The sequence below is a fragment of the Malaclemys terrapin genome, chromosome 6 (assembly GCF_027887155.1).
Source record: "Malaclemys terrapin pileata isolate rMalTer1 chromosome 6, rMalTer1.hap1, whole genome shotgun sequence".
Classification (NCBI taxonomy): domain Eukaryota; kingdom Metazoa; phylum Chordata; order Testudines; family Emydidae; genus Malaclemys; species Malaclemys terrapin.
In genome coordinates this window covers 111511125-111529725 of record NC_071510.1, presented here as the reverse complement: position 1 = coordinate 111529725, position 18601 = coordinate 111511125, and the positions used below count along the sequence as shown (strand labels likewise).

The 18601-nt window shown below is 39.8% G+C and overlaps 1 protein-coding gene across 4 annotated transcripts in view; it reads right to left on the bottom strand.

Moving 5' to 3' along the window:
• MTMR12 (myotubularin related protein 12) overlaps positions 1-18601 on the bottom strand; it is a 63436-nt gene that overhangs the window by 35602 nt on the left and 9233 nt on the right. The window contains exons 2-4 of one of the 4 annotated variants that reach the window (XM_054032211.1): positions 8399-8453; positions 6727-6866; positions 1707-1779 (exon numbers count right to left, since the gene is read on the bottom strand). In XM_054032211.1, the coding sequence (XP_053888186.1) occupies positions 1707-1779; positions 6727-6866; positions 8399-8453 (268 nt within the window). Of the gene's footprint in view, positions 1-1706; positions 1780-2454; positions 2589-2851; positions 3520-6726; positions 6867-8248; positions 8300-8398; positions 8454-18601 lie in introns of those variants that run through there. The other 3 variants (XM_054032212.1, XM_054032213.1, XM_054032214.1) reach the window with 3 other exon arrangements.

The following is an 18601-nucleotide window of genomic DNA, read 5'->3' as shown; positions in this document are numbered from 1 at the left end:
AACAGGGAAGAGGCTTCTCTTATGCTGTTCACTGCTCCCTTGGCTGTTTCCCACAAGCAGTTAACCGCTGTTTCAGCTTGGGCATTAAGTTGTGGCAGACAGGGAAAGAAGCCCACCAAGTTGCCATGGGAGCAAAGAAGATTTAACTTGTCACTTCACATAAAACCATGATAGCATATAGGCTTTCCTTGAAGATCATCCAGAAGAGGGGTGGTTTTATGGGAAAGCTATAGGGCCTAGTGGAAACCTCCACCAGTTCCGATAGAATTTAAAATTACCAGATGGTGCTTATCTGAACTAACCTTTGGTGCCCACACAGCCACCAGCCTATCATTATTTTTCTTAATTTGCCACATTTAACAACATCAAACATCATCAGCTATGCAACACTGCAAAACCAAACGTAAGTATTGATTTGTTGTTCCTCTGATATGGGTTGTAATTGATTGTCCAGTAGAGAGCAGATCTTTAACACCACACTAAACACTGAGATGAGGTTCTGATAATTAAAATGTTTTAAATAATTCAAGTTCACCAGAGTGGTCACAAAGCCCTCTAGATCCTTCCCTCACTTGAATGCATATAAGCAAGGCCAACTATACAGTTGCATCAGTGACCAAAAACACAATCTCTTATGCCACCAGGTTCTGCTGTTCTCTCCCAAGGCTATTCCTTTCCCCTCCCCTCCTATCCTAACCCAAACAACGAGATCATAGGTCCCCTTCCCTAATCTCCTCCAGACTTTATTCCTTCCACTAATGCTTACATCCTACTGCTTACAAGTCCCCAGACTAGTTTTCAATTTTTATTTAACACTACTACAAAGGATAGACTTTTCTTTGAGACCTTTTAATTTAAGTAAGCTGAACCCAGTATTTGGTACAAATTTCTTATTATTTTTCTTTCCTCCCCATCTCTTTTTCTAAGGTTCAGATAATGAGGAAAGGAATGTTTTTTATTCTGAGATGGTACTTCTAGAGAAGTGCACCACAGAAGCAGGAAGTAATCACTTGGCAACTGAATATTTAAATTGCTCTGATGTGATATTATCCAGAACCAATAAAGTGAAGCACTTCTATACCTCCGTGCATCAAATATACTACAGTGGCTTAGTAAGTGTGGGGACTGATGTGGTCCAGTTTTAACCCAATACGTTACTGGGAGCACTTTGCCAAGAATCAGGACATCTCCCACTTAATTTAACTTCCAAACTGGCCTAACCAGATATGTAGACAAAACGTAGATTTTTTCCAATTTCATCTACCAGGTTAAAGAAGTGGGTAAACTATCAGGATTAGCCTGAATCAAGGAATTTTCAAAGCTATGCAAGACCTGTATCACACCTTGACTTATGCGGCATTTTGGGCTCAATCTGTTCAATCCAACCTTTACTTGAAAAGATAGGACATATGAATGTAAAAAAGTTAAGTGATGAAAGAGTTACATTGCAATGATGTTAGTTATCCTAAATAGATAAATTTGTAAACCAAGAGCACTGGTTTAAAAAGTACAGAGTCCAGGTTTTTAAAAAGGTATTAAGACGTTGCTACAACACCTAACTAATTTAGGAGCCTAAATCTCATTTTCAGTCCCATTGATTGTCAATAGCTAAATACTTTGAAAAATCTGGGCCCATGTCTTTAGAGTTATGTGGAATGTAAGACGGGGCGAGGGGGGGTGGGAGAGAGATAGGGAAGCTAACCTACCTCCGTAAATATGGTCTATACAATGCAGAGTTATGTCATTTTCTCCTACGATCATATTCTTAAATTCTGGCTCCTATAAGACAAAAAACATTTCCTGTTATACAAAATTCCTGTCAATAAAGCCCATTATAAACAATGGCATCTTCCCATTCAAGAGCTATACCCTATGTATTCGGTAAAGATATATTTACTTTAGTGACAAGTATTTATCTGTTTTTTACTTATTGGATTTTCAAAGCAAGAGTAGGAGATGGAGCAATACAAATTAGTTCAAACTTGTTTCGTACGTTTCAGTTATGTATAGGGTGACCAGATGAGAGGAAGAAAATATTGGGAGAGAAAAAAAAAAAAGTGCTGCCAGGCAGGCAAAATCTGGTCTGCAGAACTTGTTATTAACAGTGACGTAAGAAAACCCAAAGTGGTTTTCAAATCCCACACAAGTTTGCAGGGTTTATAGTTAAAGAGTTTTGCTTGTCAACTGAGCATATTTATTACAGAAATCAATTATACAAACTTGAAATTAAATCATGCCAGCTTTGCAGTCACTTTTTAGACTAGAACTTAATTTTCAGAATGGGCTTAATCTTAGTCTGATGTATTGCCATGCATATCAAATATACTATACTACACGAAACACATACATTACACACATGGTATTAGAATCTTGCTTCAATGAGCTTAGTTCATAAAATTAACTGTACAGAATTTTGGGGGGGAGGGTTTGGCTGAGTAATAGATCTAAAATAACCTTGAGTTTCTGTTCTCAGACACCAACTCAGTGCTTCAGTTCCTAGATTAACCTCAGATATTTGAGGGGAAAAAAAAAAAGGAAGTCATTTTGTTCCAGTGTCACTGAAACACTGTGCTCTGTGAAACCTGCTTAAGTTTAGTATAATTTTTAAGTCACTTTGGCAGATGCATTCTGTTGCTTCTATAAATTAAGCATAGCAATAATTAAATTGATTTTTTTGGCATTGACTGTTACAAGTGTAAGTCTTCCAAATAAATGTTTTTAACTGTACTAACTTTAAATTAAAATTTAATTTTTTCCACATGAACTTAATTGTTAATGTATCTAATTTAAAACAGACACTGAACGTGAGTCATGCAGCTATTCACATTCTATAGACTCCTAACATTCCTACCAGATTCCAGGTGACAAAAGGTAACAGTTGAGATTTTCAAAGCCAATATTTGTATTGTTCAATCAAGGACTGGGATCTCATTGTACAAACATAAGGCCATCCCACTCTGAAGAGCTCACAATCCAAGGAAACGAAGTTATAGGGAAGATGTCAATTCCCTAGACTGTTTTGAAGATCTCTTTTTCCCCCTCCAGCCCAGGAGAATAGGAAGAAGGATGTAAACAGCCAGAATTAGTTGGCCTCAAAAGGCTTCTCCACAGCTGTGCAAGACCTGTTTAGACAATACCTTGACTTACACATTTTGCGAAGGAGGTGCAGTGGTTGAGGCACGACACTGGGACTTGGGAGACCTTGGTTCAAGTTACTTGCTCTGCCATAGACTTCCCATGTGACCTTGGGCAAGTCACTTAGGCCACGTCTACACTACAAACTTTGGTCGACGCAAGTTACAATGGCATACGGGTGCCAAAGTCTCTATATCGCTCATGCATGTGCATATTTGGCTGCTTATGTCGATGCAGCAGGTACTCACCAAGAGCACTTAGGCTGATGTAAAGCACTATGGGTAGGTATCCCAGTATGTCATGTGCTGCCATCTGGCATGATGCCTTTTGGGAACATATCATAATGTGTTGCGAGATAGAAATGACTAGCGCTGGGAGGTCAGACCTCAACATGCAACTTTCTCTATCCCATAATACCATCCACATACCATAATTTTCACACTTTATATTAGGGCTGTCAAGCGATTAAAAACAACTGAATCGTGATTAATCGCACTGTTAATAATAGAATACCATTTATTTAAATATTTTTGGATGTTTTCTACATTTTCAAATATATTGATTTCAATTACAACACCGTGCTCACTTTATATTTATTTTTGATTGCAAGTATTTGCATTGTAAAAAAAATAGTATTTTTCAATTCACCTAATACAAGTACTGTCGTGCAATCTCCATCATGAAAGTTGAACTTACAAATGTAGAATTATGTACAAAAAACTGCATTTAAAAATAAAATGTAAAATTTTAGAGCCTGCAAGTCCACACAGTCCTACTTCTTGTTAAGACAATTGCTCAGACAAATAAGTCTGTCTACATTTGCAGGAGATAATACTGTCCGGTTCTTGTTTACAATGTCACCTGAAAGTGAGAACAGGCATTCTCATGGCACTGCTGTAGCCGGAACTGCAAGATATTTACGTGCCAGATGCACTAAACATTCATATGTCCCTTCATGCAGACTGTGAATGGCTAGCCAACTACAAAACCAGTTTCTCCTCCCTTGGTGTTCACACCTCAACTGCTAGAAAAGAGCCTCATCCTCCCTGATTGAACTAACCTTGTTATCTCTAGACTGATTCTTGCCTGCATATTTATACCTGCCTCTGGAAATTTCCACCACATCCTTCTGACGAAGTGGGTGTTCACCCACGAAAGCTTATGCTCCAATACATCTGTTAGTCTATAAGGTGCCACAGGACTCTTTGTCACTATTTCTTTTGTTTATCATTTTTACAGTGCAAATATTTGTAATAAAAATATACACACTTGGATTTCAATTACAACAGAGAATACAATACATATGAAAATGTAGAAAAACATCCAAACTGTTTAATAAATTTCAATTGGTATTCTGTTTAACAGTGCAATTAAAACGCAATTAATTTTTTTAAAGTTAATTGCAGGAGTTAACCGCAATTAATAGACAGCCCTACTTTATATTTAAAATTGCCAGTCTTCGGTCTCTACCATTACTGACAGAAGCATGGAGCCTGCAGAGCTCTGCACTATTCTCATTAATATTACAAATAAAGGAGGCACAATTCTCCTGTATTTGCAGACCCACAGGACATCATGATTTCTTCGAGGATAGTTTGCTGAGCCACACAGCAAAAACAAAAACAATCAAACAAATCAAGGTTATTGGTGGCATTCATGCAGCAAGTGCAGATGGTGAGGCGCCACTTCTAGGCATGAGACACAAGCAGCGATTGGTAGGATTGCATCATAACATAGCCTTGGAATGATGAGCAGTGGCTGTAGAATTTTCAAATGTGGGAGGCCACATTCCTGGATCTGTGTGCAAAGCTTGCTCCAGTCCTCCAGGGCAGAGACACCAGAATGAGAGCAGCCTTGACTGTGGAGAAGCAAGTGGCAATCCCACTCTAACAACTGGCAATGCCACAGAGTACATGAGCGGAAAAGGCTATTTTTCTATGGTTATGCAAGCACTGCTGGATCACTGGGGGCACTTCCCTAACCAACCCATATTGATATCAGTGAAGGCCCACTACACACCTGTAAGAACACATACAGCTCACTGTTAAAGAGGCATGTCTGCAGCTCAGCATAGATCTCTCGCACTCCCTTCCCTTGTGGCATGTTGCTGCAGTTCCTCCTCTTTCACGCAGCACTGCAGCCGATCCCTGCTGTACCCCTTTGCCTGCATCCCCCAGGCAATCTGCCTGTAGAAGTCTACATTTCTACAGTTGGTCCATAGCTGCGCTTGCATAGCCTCTTCCCCCCTACAGACCCAGGAGATCCAACACCTCCTGTCTACTCCAGGCAGAAGTGCATCTAAGGTATGGGGCCAGCATGATTGGTTGGCCAACTGCCCACAACAAAGGGGCATAATCATGAAAGACATTTCAAAAATACATGCTGGGAGTCGGGGAATGGCGGGGGGCACGGGGGAAGGCTTCCAGTCTCCATGACCCCTGGCAGTGGAGTTCACAATTGTTGCACTGTGGGACAGCTGCTGAACAACTTTCAGGGGTGACACAAGTCATACAGTGTTTACCTTCATGCTGCACTGACCTCAGTAGGTTGACCAGGGCTCCATGCTATTCAAGGAGGTGGTTGCGACAACACAGTAAAACAAGGTGCTTACATCAGCAGGACACAAATTTGCATGCAGCCACATGCACAAATAGGTTGACACAAGACAACTTACATCAAGCTAATTTTGTAGTGTAGACCAAGCTCCTCCATGCCTCAGTTCTGTATCTAATACATTGGGGCTAATAGCTCTGTACCTCACAAGGGTTTGAGGATAAAAGACTGGGGCATTCAAACACTACAGTAATGGGACCAGATAACTAACTAAGACTAGACTCTACATTACAAGTTGCATGGGTCTAAATAAAGATGTATTTTATTTTTAACTAAAGAGGTGTTTTTAAAATTTAATTAAACCAGTAAAAGCCCCCGTGTGGACACTCAGATTTAAACTTGACCTACACAGATTCCTTACCGACTCACAAGGAATGGATACAAACTAGGTTTAAATTTGTTAAAGAGTGCCCACAGGGGCTTGCACTGATCTATTCAAAAGAACGCTTTTAGTCAAACCCATCCCCACTTGCAACATAGCCATAGACTTAATCTTTTCCCTAAAACTTAGGAGTATAATATAAAATGCATTATTCTCAGGAACAATTTTCAATAGTGTGATAGCAAGTCTAAAACAGGCCATGAGAACTAGAGACTAAGACTTCACCTAGAAACATGACAGCATTAGTTTTATCATATCACTCTGTTCTGACTCTTTGGGACATAACAATTGGTGCTTTTGAGGAGAAAATTGTGACCTCTCACAGAAGAGATGGACTCAAGAAATAAAAGTTCTGTCATGACTGCTGTTGCTACTCATTAAGTGCCACAGAGGGTCCTATGGGGACAGTCAGTGTACAAACTGGGGTTAGTGAGTTTGTGGTGCTCAAGGCTTGCTACAAAAGCTTTCCATTTCATTTCTTTATAACATTCCCTCTACCAGGAGAGGAAAAAAAAGACTGCATAGAGGCAGTGTATATTACTTGCTACTAAGAAGTACATTCACAAGACTTAGCCAAACAAAGTTTGTCTTCCTACATTATCATCCGAAGCAGATTCATCACCAAGAAAAGCAATCTTGAAGTTTGTGCAAATGAGTTTCCCGTAGGCTCCACGATTTGACCCATCTTCTTGTACACACTTTAATACAGTGTTTGCCTCACAGAGCAGCAATTCACCTGATTGAAATAAACAGTCTTAGCTTGCAGTGTAATGAGACATTCTAGATATTTATTAATACACAAAGTCATCTTTCAACCTCCAACTCAGCATTAACTTTGAGTCCAAACTTCCTATGCATTGTTTGGCTGAGTTTACGATGTCACAGAAGTGCCAGAAAAATCAGATAAATGGCTCATGGGACTGATGTCTTCTCACCTGGGCATTCTATCTTTAGGTTACTGGTTCAAGTTTAAACCAAAAACCTGGGCAATAGCCTTTGAAATGAACTGCTGATCTTAATTTCTAATGGACAAATGTCCATATTACAATTTGTACCCTTGTGGACAGTTACATCTAAGCAATATATTGAGTTTAGATGTAAAGGTGGGTCCAATCTAAGTGGCTGCTCCAGGTTCAAATTGGAGGCATATTGCTGCCTCCTTGTGCTGTAGACAGGGATTGCACTGAGTGTCTTGGCAGATTAAAGCCAACTCCTTTCATGAAATCAAGTCTCAATTATAATTTTTCTCACTGTCAAGTTTTTGTAACCTACAGCATTCTAATGCTTTGCATCAATTTCTACCTACAACCTTAATTATCTTAATGAGGTTTTGGCTGGGAATCATGACATGCATTTGATAGGTTACCAACAGTATACAGATTCTGCAGGTACAGAGGACATTCCAAGGGCTTAAGACCACATTTGGAAGTGTCATTATGGATCTGTGATGGCCAGAATTAAGCTCTATACCCCACATGCAAAGACTGACCTCCAAGCTTAATGCTAATTCCACTAGTTTTTGTTGACTTTTTATAGCACACAGGAAAGATTTAAAAGTGGACTAAAGAGTTTTAAACAGTTGGGCTTGTGTCCTTGCTAGCATCTTTATGAAGAATGCAAAGGCTTGAATTTTTATTTTATTACTGCTACATTCTCCCATTTTTGTTGTAGAACATTTGGAATATCTCAGGGATGTTTACTGTGATCCCTAACATCTTAATCAAAGGGGAAAGGGATTATCTTTACCAAAAGCTTTTTATCTAAAAGGTTAGTTACCGAAGTTGAATAAAAAAAGTTGAAAAAATAGTGTAAGAGTAATTTTGAACTGTAACTAAAAATATTTTCAATAGCTCAACTTGCACTCTTTTCTTGAGGTCATTGCACTAGTTCTCTAATCAGGCTTTCAGCCAAGACAAGACCTAAATTTCTAATATATAGAGATTTTCCTAAATTCCTTCTAAGTCTTCTTTATAAAATAAAGAAACTTAAAACATGGGCACAATTTTTCCTCATGCAGGACACCTATAAACACAGCACTCAAGGTCCAACAGAAATACCAAATTTGCATTTTAGACCATGCAGATGCAAACAGAGCATTCAGCCTGTATGGTTACTTACCTCACATCCACTATTTTACTACTCAAGATACAGACATCTCTTGAGCGTTTACTGCACCAAACAAATGAGAATATTTTTTATATAGACATCTTCATGAGAAGACATAATTTTGAATTCTAAATTCAAAATACAATGTAACACAGCAGTTACCTGGTAACAGGTGAAGATTTAATTCCTTTTCTATGGGTTCCTTTATGTGTATTTCCTAAAACGAAAGAAGAGTCATTGTTCCTTTGTAAAGAACTTTACTACATTAGTACCATTTACAGAATGATTTTCTTAAATGTAAACACTAGATTACCTCAGGGATCTGCATAGCACTGCTCTGTTCAAGAGGCAAGAAAAAAAAGAAGTTTTATAAACTTTTCAGTTTGCAAGAGAGAAGAGATAGGGATATTTAAAAGGACACCATCCACTGGAAATAAATGTCAGAACAGAGCTAGAAGCTGAGGCCCCAACACCTCATGCAATATTTGTAGTTTTACAGTAGTCTCTGCAATATTAGTAATTTTGCAAATTTTAAAAAGGTGTTACTCTTCTGGTTTGTGACAGATCTGAATAAGAGCGCTGTCAAACACACAGTAAAACTGAAGAGATTTTCCTTCTAATATTTCAATTATTAATAACTTTAGGTAAAAAAATATTCTAGGTAGAAGTGTGACTTTTTCCTTTTTAAACAGACAGAGTTTGGCAGTAGTTCTTAAAGGTTATTTGTCCACCAGCAACTTAGACAAAAAGCACTGTCACTATTAAAGAGATCTCGGAGAAAGTGACTCCAGAAGCTCAGACAGAAATCCTTTACACACACTGAACATGGCATATTTCAATTAAGAGTCATACACACAGCACAACCCAGACGAGGGTCCCAGAGAAGGTCTTTATATATATTAATTAATTAATTACACTAGCCTTAGTGCTACTCAGCATGATTAGTGTAACTTTACTGTAGCCTCCCTAGATCAAAGAACATAATCCTTCCTGCTGAGGCAGTTCAGAATGCCCCCTCATCCCCCTGGAGTCACAATGAACAGCTTCACCTAACATGCATTAGGAGCCCTTGTGGAGAACTATATTGGTTAGCTGGAAAACCAAAGGAAACATAGCTGTTGCAAACTAAGGTTAGTTTGTGCCCAGTATTCTAACAAGAGATTGTGACAACCAAGAAAGCCAGTTGGGAAATTTATTAAAGGTCAAAATAAGAGGGAACAATAAACAGTACGCCTGAGTCTTGTCAAGCTAAGCACAAAGGAAGAGAAATAGCTCCTGGCACAAACACAAAATTAAAAATTTATATACATGCATATAAATACAGATACTGGTTATCCGGACCCAAAAGAACCTACATGCAAAATGGTGAAGTTATTGATAAGCATCTAACAAGGCAAAGGGTAGGTTTACACAGCCAAGAAAAACCACCAGCTGACTGGCTTGCCGGGCTCTGGCTGAGGGGCTGTGTAGATTTTCGAGTTTGGGGCTGGAGCCCGAGCTCTGGAACCCACCCACGCTGCAGGATCCCAGAGTCGGCTGCCATGACCAGCTGCAGGCTTTTCTTTGCTGTGTAGACATACCTAAACAAAATACCAGGAATCCTTTGCAGGTCAGCAGCAAAAAGTATTGAGTGCTGGGATAGAAGACAGAAAAGGTAGTCATCCTTGTAAAAAAGGAAGGTAAGGCAATCATGGAAAAAAATTCAAGCCAGAAGATGACAGCTAACAGAAGGGGAAAAATAACAGCTACTTTTGTGTTGTATTGTATAATCATGAATGGAAGCTTGAAACATTTAAATGAAACTGAAGAGTTCAGACATACAGAAGTGCTTTTAAACCAACAAAGTTTGTCTACAGGCAGCAACTCCAGTACTTCACTAAACCAGACCACATTGCGTGTGTGTGGAGGTTTGATGCACAGACAAAGAAAACCGAGAACTGTTTTTCCCCCACTGATTAAGCTCCACCAATTGGACAGACTATTGCTATCACTGATGAAGAACTACAGTTCCCATTTTTCAGAACACAGACACAGCCGCACATGTATGCACAGCCAACTCTGCAATTCCTGTGTGCTTAGTTCATGTGCACACACCAGCCAGCTTCCTCTTCTGATGGACAAACATGAGCTTATTTTTAAAAGAGATGTTTTCCTATTAAACTTGGCTTCAGCAGCCTAACATACATAACAGTTAAGACTATTTAAAACAACTCTGTTTCAAAATTGTATGGCTACGAATGTTAATTTATTCTGTGACTATTACTTGCGGCTCATTAGCAGGCAGTTGGCAAAATTAGGACCAAAAAAATTATTCACTTAACTCAATGACAGCAGTGGATTTTTGAAAGTTTACATCAATCAGTTAACACAAAGTGAAACACTTACAAGAGACTGCCTTTAAAAGAGATCAGCTAGAATCTTTTAAATGTATAGCTGCAGTCCTGTGAAGAGAAGCAGGCCAAAACAAGATGGCCTTTTTAGTTAAAGGTGATCTACAAAGAAAAAAAAATGTCCTTTTTGATCTTTTAAGACAACCTGAAAGGTTTTCCCAAAAGAATGTTTTCTGCATTAGAAATTCAAGTTGCATCTGCTTGAGAAACCTGGTATGAAATGGTAACACACCTGAGTGTGACAACTATTGTTAACAATAAATTTGTTAGTCTCTAAGGTGCCACAAGTACTCCTGTTCTTCTTTTTGTGGATACAGACTAACACGGCTGTTACTCTGAATATTGTTAACAAGTAGTTTAACAGTCTGATTGATACCTTGATAATTTCAGCTATAAACCGATATAAATTTGAGAAATTAATTGTTTGCTAAAGATTTAATCTTCTCACCCCCTCAATTAAAGAATGAGTTCAAAATACACATCTCAGACATCCAGGACGAGATCCTGGAAAAATAAGTAAGGATCAGACTTTACATTCCTTACTTTGTAAGAAAACACAACAAGAAGAGACTTTCAAACAAGTCAGGCCTTCTTTCTACATCAGGTAGAAAGAGGGCACAAACTCATTTTTAAGAAACATCTCTGAAGGTCAACTTAAGCAGTTATGTTGTATCCTCAAGTGGTCACAAGGGTCTTTAATGTTAGTATGCAGGAATTTTACATTAAGGTAAACTGCATCCCAAGAAGTGACTATTGGTCTCCTTTTCTTTAGCCTTATTCCCTGGCCCAGAACACCTCGAGCCTGACCTCTACATTACACTTTTTTTTTACTGAAAAAGTTGTGAGAGGAATAGAGGCACATTTTCCAGAGTGCAGGCTATCTTCTGAAAAGCCTGGACAACATGTGACAATTAAAAATAGATTAATAGTTTTGAATATTAAAATGTTTTAATTTAGTACCTTGTGTATGAATCTACTGCTTCCTTCCTATTTATTTTGGAGCAGATTAGGTACCCTTTTCTCCTTGCCTGATGGCCCTAGGGAAAAAAAATATATACGCCAACTGTTCCTAGACAAATGGCAACCTCCAACAAGTCATCTTAACCCTTTAAGATCATATTTATCAGCTAGAAGTTATCTTGTTTCAGTCATAGTTCATAGGAACTGATTGAGAAACTATGGAATTTTCTGTTGGGGCTCTATGGATTTGCTGTTTCATCTCAGGCTCTGGATAGTTCTCAGTACAGAAAGATTGCTTGCAGTCTTCTGAACCAAAGCAACCCAAAACTCCTTGAATGAAGAATAGCTACTACAGCTGTTATACCTGCAAAAAAGTCTCTGGCATTCTATACCAAGCAACCAAAAATCAGCCTGTGCTGCAGGATGATATCAAACGCAGATATCTTCCCCTTCATTCCAGCTTTGATACAGTTCTCTGTGCAACAGCCTCGGAAGCCTGAACTTCCAGGAACATCAGCTAGACTGGGAATAGCATTAGGGCATGTTTACACTAGAAACTTTTTGCAGTGTTTGTGTATCTGTTATCTGCAATAACTGATGTGAGCAGTGCACACACACTGCACTGTTAAGATGATTAAGGTACTTTTTCCTTGTATCAATGCAGCCACACAGTACAGCAATGTTTCAAAATGTAAGTGCTAGGTATTCTGGTGGGACATCCTATGGTTTATTGCTTCATCACTGTTATGCTTTCTGGGCTTTTTTTGATTGCAGTGGCTAGAATTCAGATGAGCCTGTACACTCTCCAGGGGGTAACGAAGTCCAGGACATACTCCTGATGATTGAACAGTCATAACAGATATGTGAATCCCCATGAGCTGGAACCACAAAGGACAGCACATGGCTGCACACCAGCTTTTAAATGGGAAAGTGACATCCATTCAGGATAACCCCAGAGGGCTAGCGGGTATACAAGTAAACAAAACAATAATCCAGGTAATGGGCAAAGCGGTGTATGATAGAAGTGGAAGGACTTGGCAGATATGCAACAGTTGTTCAGGATGGAGATGTATCCACACCTACTTCGTGGCGGGTACTCTCATCCTGGAAGTGGGTTTTTTAAGTGGGTTCAATAACGTACTTGAAAATGCCAGATGACTCGCACTAGAAGATTCTGTATGTGGACACAAGTTAACCCGCAATAAATGTCAAATGTAGACAAGCCCTTGGTCTTGTATCCTATGTATGAGTGCAGTTTCCTCACCTGGAGTATTATGATGCAGAAAAGCATTTATATTTTCACAAAAAATGATAACTGTTTTGAAGATAAAGCCCATGAAGATCAGATTACCTTATCCTAACACTGTAGACGTTTGCACTACCTAGTCGGTTGATTAGCTAGAGTTCAGTCAATAAAGTATATCCAATCGAGTACTGTCCATGAGGACCAATTCCTGTGAGCTCCACTAAGGAAGGGATATTATTCATAATGTACAGTTTGTGGAAAATTAACTAGTTCTACAAATTGCAAATTAGATATTGTCTTTATTACATAACTGTTCAGAAGTAAAATCTGAGATCTTTTTGCAAAGCCTAGATAAACTTAGCTTTCCAGCGACACTTATCTTAGCCAAAGTCAGCAAGTGGTGGCAGCCAAGCTATATATAGAACCATAGGACTGGAAGGAACTTCAAGAGGTCATCTAAACCAGTCCCCTGCATTCATAGCATTAAGTATTATCTAGACCATCCCTGACAGGTGTGTGTCTAATTTGCTCTTAAAAGTCTCCAATGATTCCTAGGCAATTTATTCCAGTGCTTAAATATCCTGACAGTTAGAAATCAAGATATCTACCAATATCCTAAATCCTTTTAAATCGGGTTTCAGATAGTTTTTGACACACAGCACAAACTACTACTGACCTGCTTACAGGACATAACTGGGATAGATGTTATAGCATTATCATAACTGAAATCATTTCTCTCCAAAAGGAACATAAGAGCATAAGTACGGCCATACTGGGTTAGACCAAAGGTCCATCTAGTCCAGTATCCTGTCCACCGACAGTGGCCAATGCCAGGTGCCCCAGAGGAAGTGAACCTAACAGGTAATGATCAAGGAGCATTAATGTAGTGCTGGGCAACTACTCCTCTTCCCCAAAAGACCTCACCTGCACAATCCCATCAATATCTACCATATCACTGTTTGGAGATGTAGTGAGATGTCAACAATATGACAAACATATTTAGCTGCATTATTTTCCACAGGTATAACTAACACCATCACAGGGATGCCACAATGCCTTCCATGAATCATCATCTGGATAAAAGGGCTAACACTAAATCCATGCATAACTGAAGAGATATTTGTAGGAAGAGGGAAACATTCTGAAGAACTAGTCAAGACACTGACTTCACTCTCAAAAGGTGTCTTCCTCCACTAAAAGCAGTATGCAGCCTTGGAGTCTTAGTAACAGGCCTCAATAACCAGGTAGCATCAGTGGCAAAGAGTAACTTCTTTCATCTCCAACTTGCTAGGACGCATAATTTCCTCCTGGCCAGAGCAATCCATACAGAAGTACTGCAAAGGCTCTAACTTGTGCAGAGTGCATCTGCCTGCCTCTTCAAAAGGTCAGACCACCATGAGTATTTCACTTGTGTTCCATTCCCTTCAGTAGTTCTTAGCCCATGGCTTCTCCTTCAAAGATGTCAATGGGGTCAGAAACAAGCTATCACAACTATCATGAATTGTCAAAACAGCTATCTCAAATAAGCACAATGAAGCTTACAAAGGACAAAGGACATAAGTAGATCCCCATGGGGATACAAAATTTGTATCTGCATCTGATCCGCAAAAATGGTCTGTAGATAGCCACATCCGTAAATCAGTCTTTCTGAGAGGTGGTAGCTAGGCTGACGAAAAATTCTTCAGTTGACCTAGCTGCAGCTATACTGGGGGTTGGATTGATCCAACTACGGTGCTAAGGGCACAAAACTTTTTCATAGCTCCAAGCAATGTAGCAAAGTCAATCTAATTTTTAAGCATAGACTACAAACTGTAATTTAGGAATTAAGAAAGTTTTAAGTCCTTAGAGTTGAAAGTTACATCAGTTTGCATTTGGAAAATTAACATCAATTTAGTTTGAAACAGCTGAGACCTGTCCCTAGTCATCTCAATGTGGGTGTTAACTATTAAACCCAATGAATGACTTTAAGGGACAGTCTCAAACAAGGTGCACAACTGTGTATCTAGTTTGCATTCAACCAGTACAACAGTGTGAGTAAACGGAGTAATTGCATGGGTGGAGATGGGGGGAGGCATTGCCCCCCCCACCCCCACTGGATATATTGCAGAAGCGATGCATTGGGAGGGGGACGTCCAGATTTCTCCCTTAGCCCTGCTTCCTCCCTGTGGAGGAATGCAAGACAGGGCTAGTAGTGACACCAGGAGCTCTGTACCCTGCTGGGCAGTTTCCCCAACATGGTCTGCGTAAGGGGAGGGCAGGAGAGCTGCTCCTGTTGATTCACTGCACAACCCATGTGGGGAAACTGACTGGCAGGCACAGAGTACCTTCAGTTTATGCTCTCCCCCACCCAGGCACAGAGCAACATTCGGGGGGTTGGGAAAACACTGACACCAGCCAGGTGTTTTCTGTGTGAGGTGGAGGACAGGAGAGCAGAGACCAAGGAGAGACCAGCAGCTGAGCTGCTTCCCAAGCATCTGTGCAGTGTACAACCCAGGTGAGTTAATCCTGGGGGAATTGAAATTCAACCTGGCTCAGCTGCTAAGGGGGTGGGGGAAATGGGACTTCCTCTTCCCCTACAGCAGCTGGGGCCAACCCACAGGAAACTCCCTGGCTGGAGGAAACACACACACACACACACACACACACACCCCCACACCCTGCACCTCACTTCCTGCCCCCATCACTCCTCAGCCTCAGGGGGGAGGGGGTCACTGTAGGGCATCTGCCCAACCCACCTGCATCCAGACCCCCCCCCCCCCACACACACACACTCAGAGCCCCCTGCACCTGAATCCCCATCCCACGAAGCCTCACCCCCTGCATCTGGACCACCCCAGCAGAGCACCCCCCCCCCAACCTGGAATCCTCCCCTCCCACACACACAACTCCCCTGCACCTGAATCCCCACCAAGACCCACCTCCTGCATCCAGAACCTCCCTGCACCCGAATCCTCTTGCCAAGCCCCACCCCTGCACCCAGACCCCTCTGCCAAGTCCCCTCACACCTGAATCCCCATCCCGTCCACCCAGAGCCACCCCAACAAGTCCCACCCCCTGCACCCATATCCCCCCATCCCACACCCTGTCCCCCCCCAAATACAGAAGTCAAACTATGCCTATGAGTAATTGTATGCATTTGTCACAAACAAAAACTAGGTAGAATAGTGGTCCTGAAAATGTGGAATTCCCCAAACAACTTTGCTAAGTTTAACTTTAACAATTATTCAGGAAGATCCTGAAGTATAGCAGTAATTTTCTTCTGGAGAAGAAATGTTTATTGGAAAGGATCCATTGAAAATGGGGACTTACAGAAGGGAGAGAGTTATGTTCAGATAGGTGTGAATCAGGAAAACATTAAGATTGTTTTGAGGTTAAAAGAAAATGAAAGACCTAGTAGCATGTGTTTGGTCCAGAGGAGGGCCTAGTTAGGTTATACAGGAGACCTGATACTAACTTTAAAATTCAAACCTTGCAGAGAAAGTGTCTTTGGTTACTCTCAACACTCTGGGGACATGTGACCGCATACTGACCTGACAGAAAGGTTGCTTTGAACTGCAAAAGAAAGGATTTTACTATGAAAAGTAATCAGACTTTATTTTGGCATTCTATAATGGATTACAAGATCTGGGCAGGGACTGTCTTCATTGTCTCTTGTACAACACACAATAATATGCTGTCTGTGTTTAGTAGTCTAGACATATTTGCTTCTGTTATGATTTTCTTCACGATCAATAGGCTATTCTTTAGTTTAAGGCAACTTGAATTTCATTCAGAGAACTTTTGGGCTGAACCCGGAAAAAGCAAAAGGGAAATGGACAATGATGTCATGTCAAGCACAGAAAAAACATGCAGTTTTCCTCTCTGAAACAGGATCACAGCTATCCTGGAGAGGGTGTTTGTGTGCCCATGTAGAGATAAACAACCTACGAGATATCAGGCACAGTTCCAGATTCTTCATATATTCAGAATGAGGAATTACATGTGAAGGAAGGAAGGAAGGAAAGATGGAAGCAGTAAGAAACAGACCGAAAAACCCTTACATAATATCAGCATCTCCAAAATACAAAAGTCCTAAGAACAAATAGAGGATCAAGTGAAGTCATCCAAGACAGGGCAATTGAGTTTGGACAGAGTGAGGAGTGGGAAAAAGGGAAGTCTCAGCAGATCTGAAGACAGATTTTATATTTCATGAAGTTTTAGGAGCTTCTCACTCAAGAGAAGTGGACAAAGATAATTGATCTAACATATGCTTCAGTTGTTGAACAAGAAGGTGGAAACCCAGAAGTCTAACTGGGTCACTTAAGACCCATTAAGCACTCAAGCATGTGACTGCTTTGAACATGTACCTTAGATGAAAAAAAAAAAAAAGGGCTGTCAAAACTCCCACAATTTCTTATTTGTACATGGCAGTGGATATTCTGGACTGCAAAAGCTATGAAAATGAGTTGTGTTAGGAGTGAATGAGCATTCATCTGTAATTAATGCTATAGTACAGAGGTTCCCAAACTTATTTGGCCTACCGCCCCCTTTTCAGAAAAAAAATTACTCAGCGCCTCCCTGGAAATCTACCTTCTTTAAGCGAACAAACAGAAAGATGCAGTGACAAATTTGTGTTCTTTTACGTATCTATATTTCTACCTACGTCCTACAATATAGTAAAGAAAGATGTGTTATTAGAATATCGCCCACGACATCAGGTATACAGTGGTTTTTGCATAAGATGGCAAAAGACAACCAAACTAAAATACTAATGAAACTAATAAACTGGGTTTTGTTCTTTGCTCAGCATTAGATATATGTATTTGATATTAAACTGTCAAATATCAAACTAAATTTATCAAGAAATAATTAATTAAAAATAATCAATATGCAATTAAAAATCAGTTAATAGTTTTAATTTAGTTTGCCCTTATTTAAATAATTGTTCCTTATTAACACATGCCTTATTTACCAATTAACACAGATTATTCGATAGATATAAATAAATGTTAATAGTTAACAGTTTTTTTACGATTTCATTCCCGTTTTCGTTAATATTGTAATAAAAATATGACAAATATATTGACTGCACACTTCAAATAGTACTGTACCGACACAAGCCTGCTACGATTTTATTAGTAAGCACTAGAGACACAAACATATGGTAGATATGTAAGAAAATGTATAAAAATACTCACGTGTAAATTGCTGTTTTATTGAAACAACAATAATACAATTTGCTTTGTATGTGATCCGTAATCCGTAAAGATCGAAGGTATTGAATATGAATAAAAAATTTTAAATACTTATTTGCACTATTGTTAACTGCTTTTTACACAATTAAGAAACAATCTAAATTAGATTTCATACATGTCGCCTATTTATAGTATCGTATTGTAAACAAGTCATTACACGCACATATTCCTGCCGATGCATGCTGGACTTCCTGACAATGCGCGACACGCTCGCCTGCCAACACTTGCTTGTTAAGAGGTGTTGGCGGACTTGACACCTGATCAGTTATAATTTGTGAATTTATTTGGAAAATAAAGTAATCACTACAACTTTAACTCTATGTTACACAACAGATGAAACATGTACGAACGTTTTTTCAAAATTTTCTTATATTCTTTCTTTATGCTTCCACTGCCCCCTTATTTTTATTCAACGCCCCCCAATTGCACCCGAGGCTACTACTGCCCCCCGGGATCGTTCCAACGCCCCCCAGGGGGCGGTATCGCCCACTTTGGGAACCTCTGCTATAGTACATGCAAGATCATTAAAGCAATG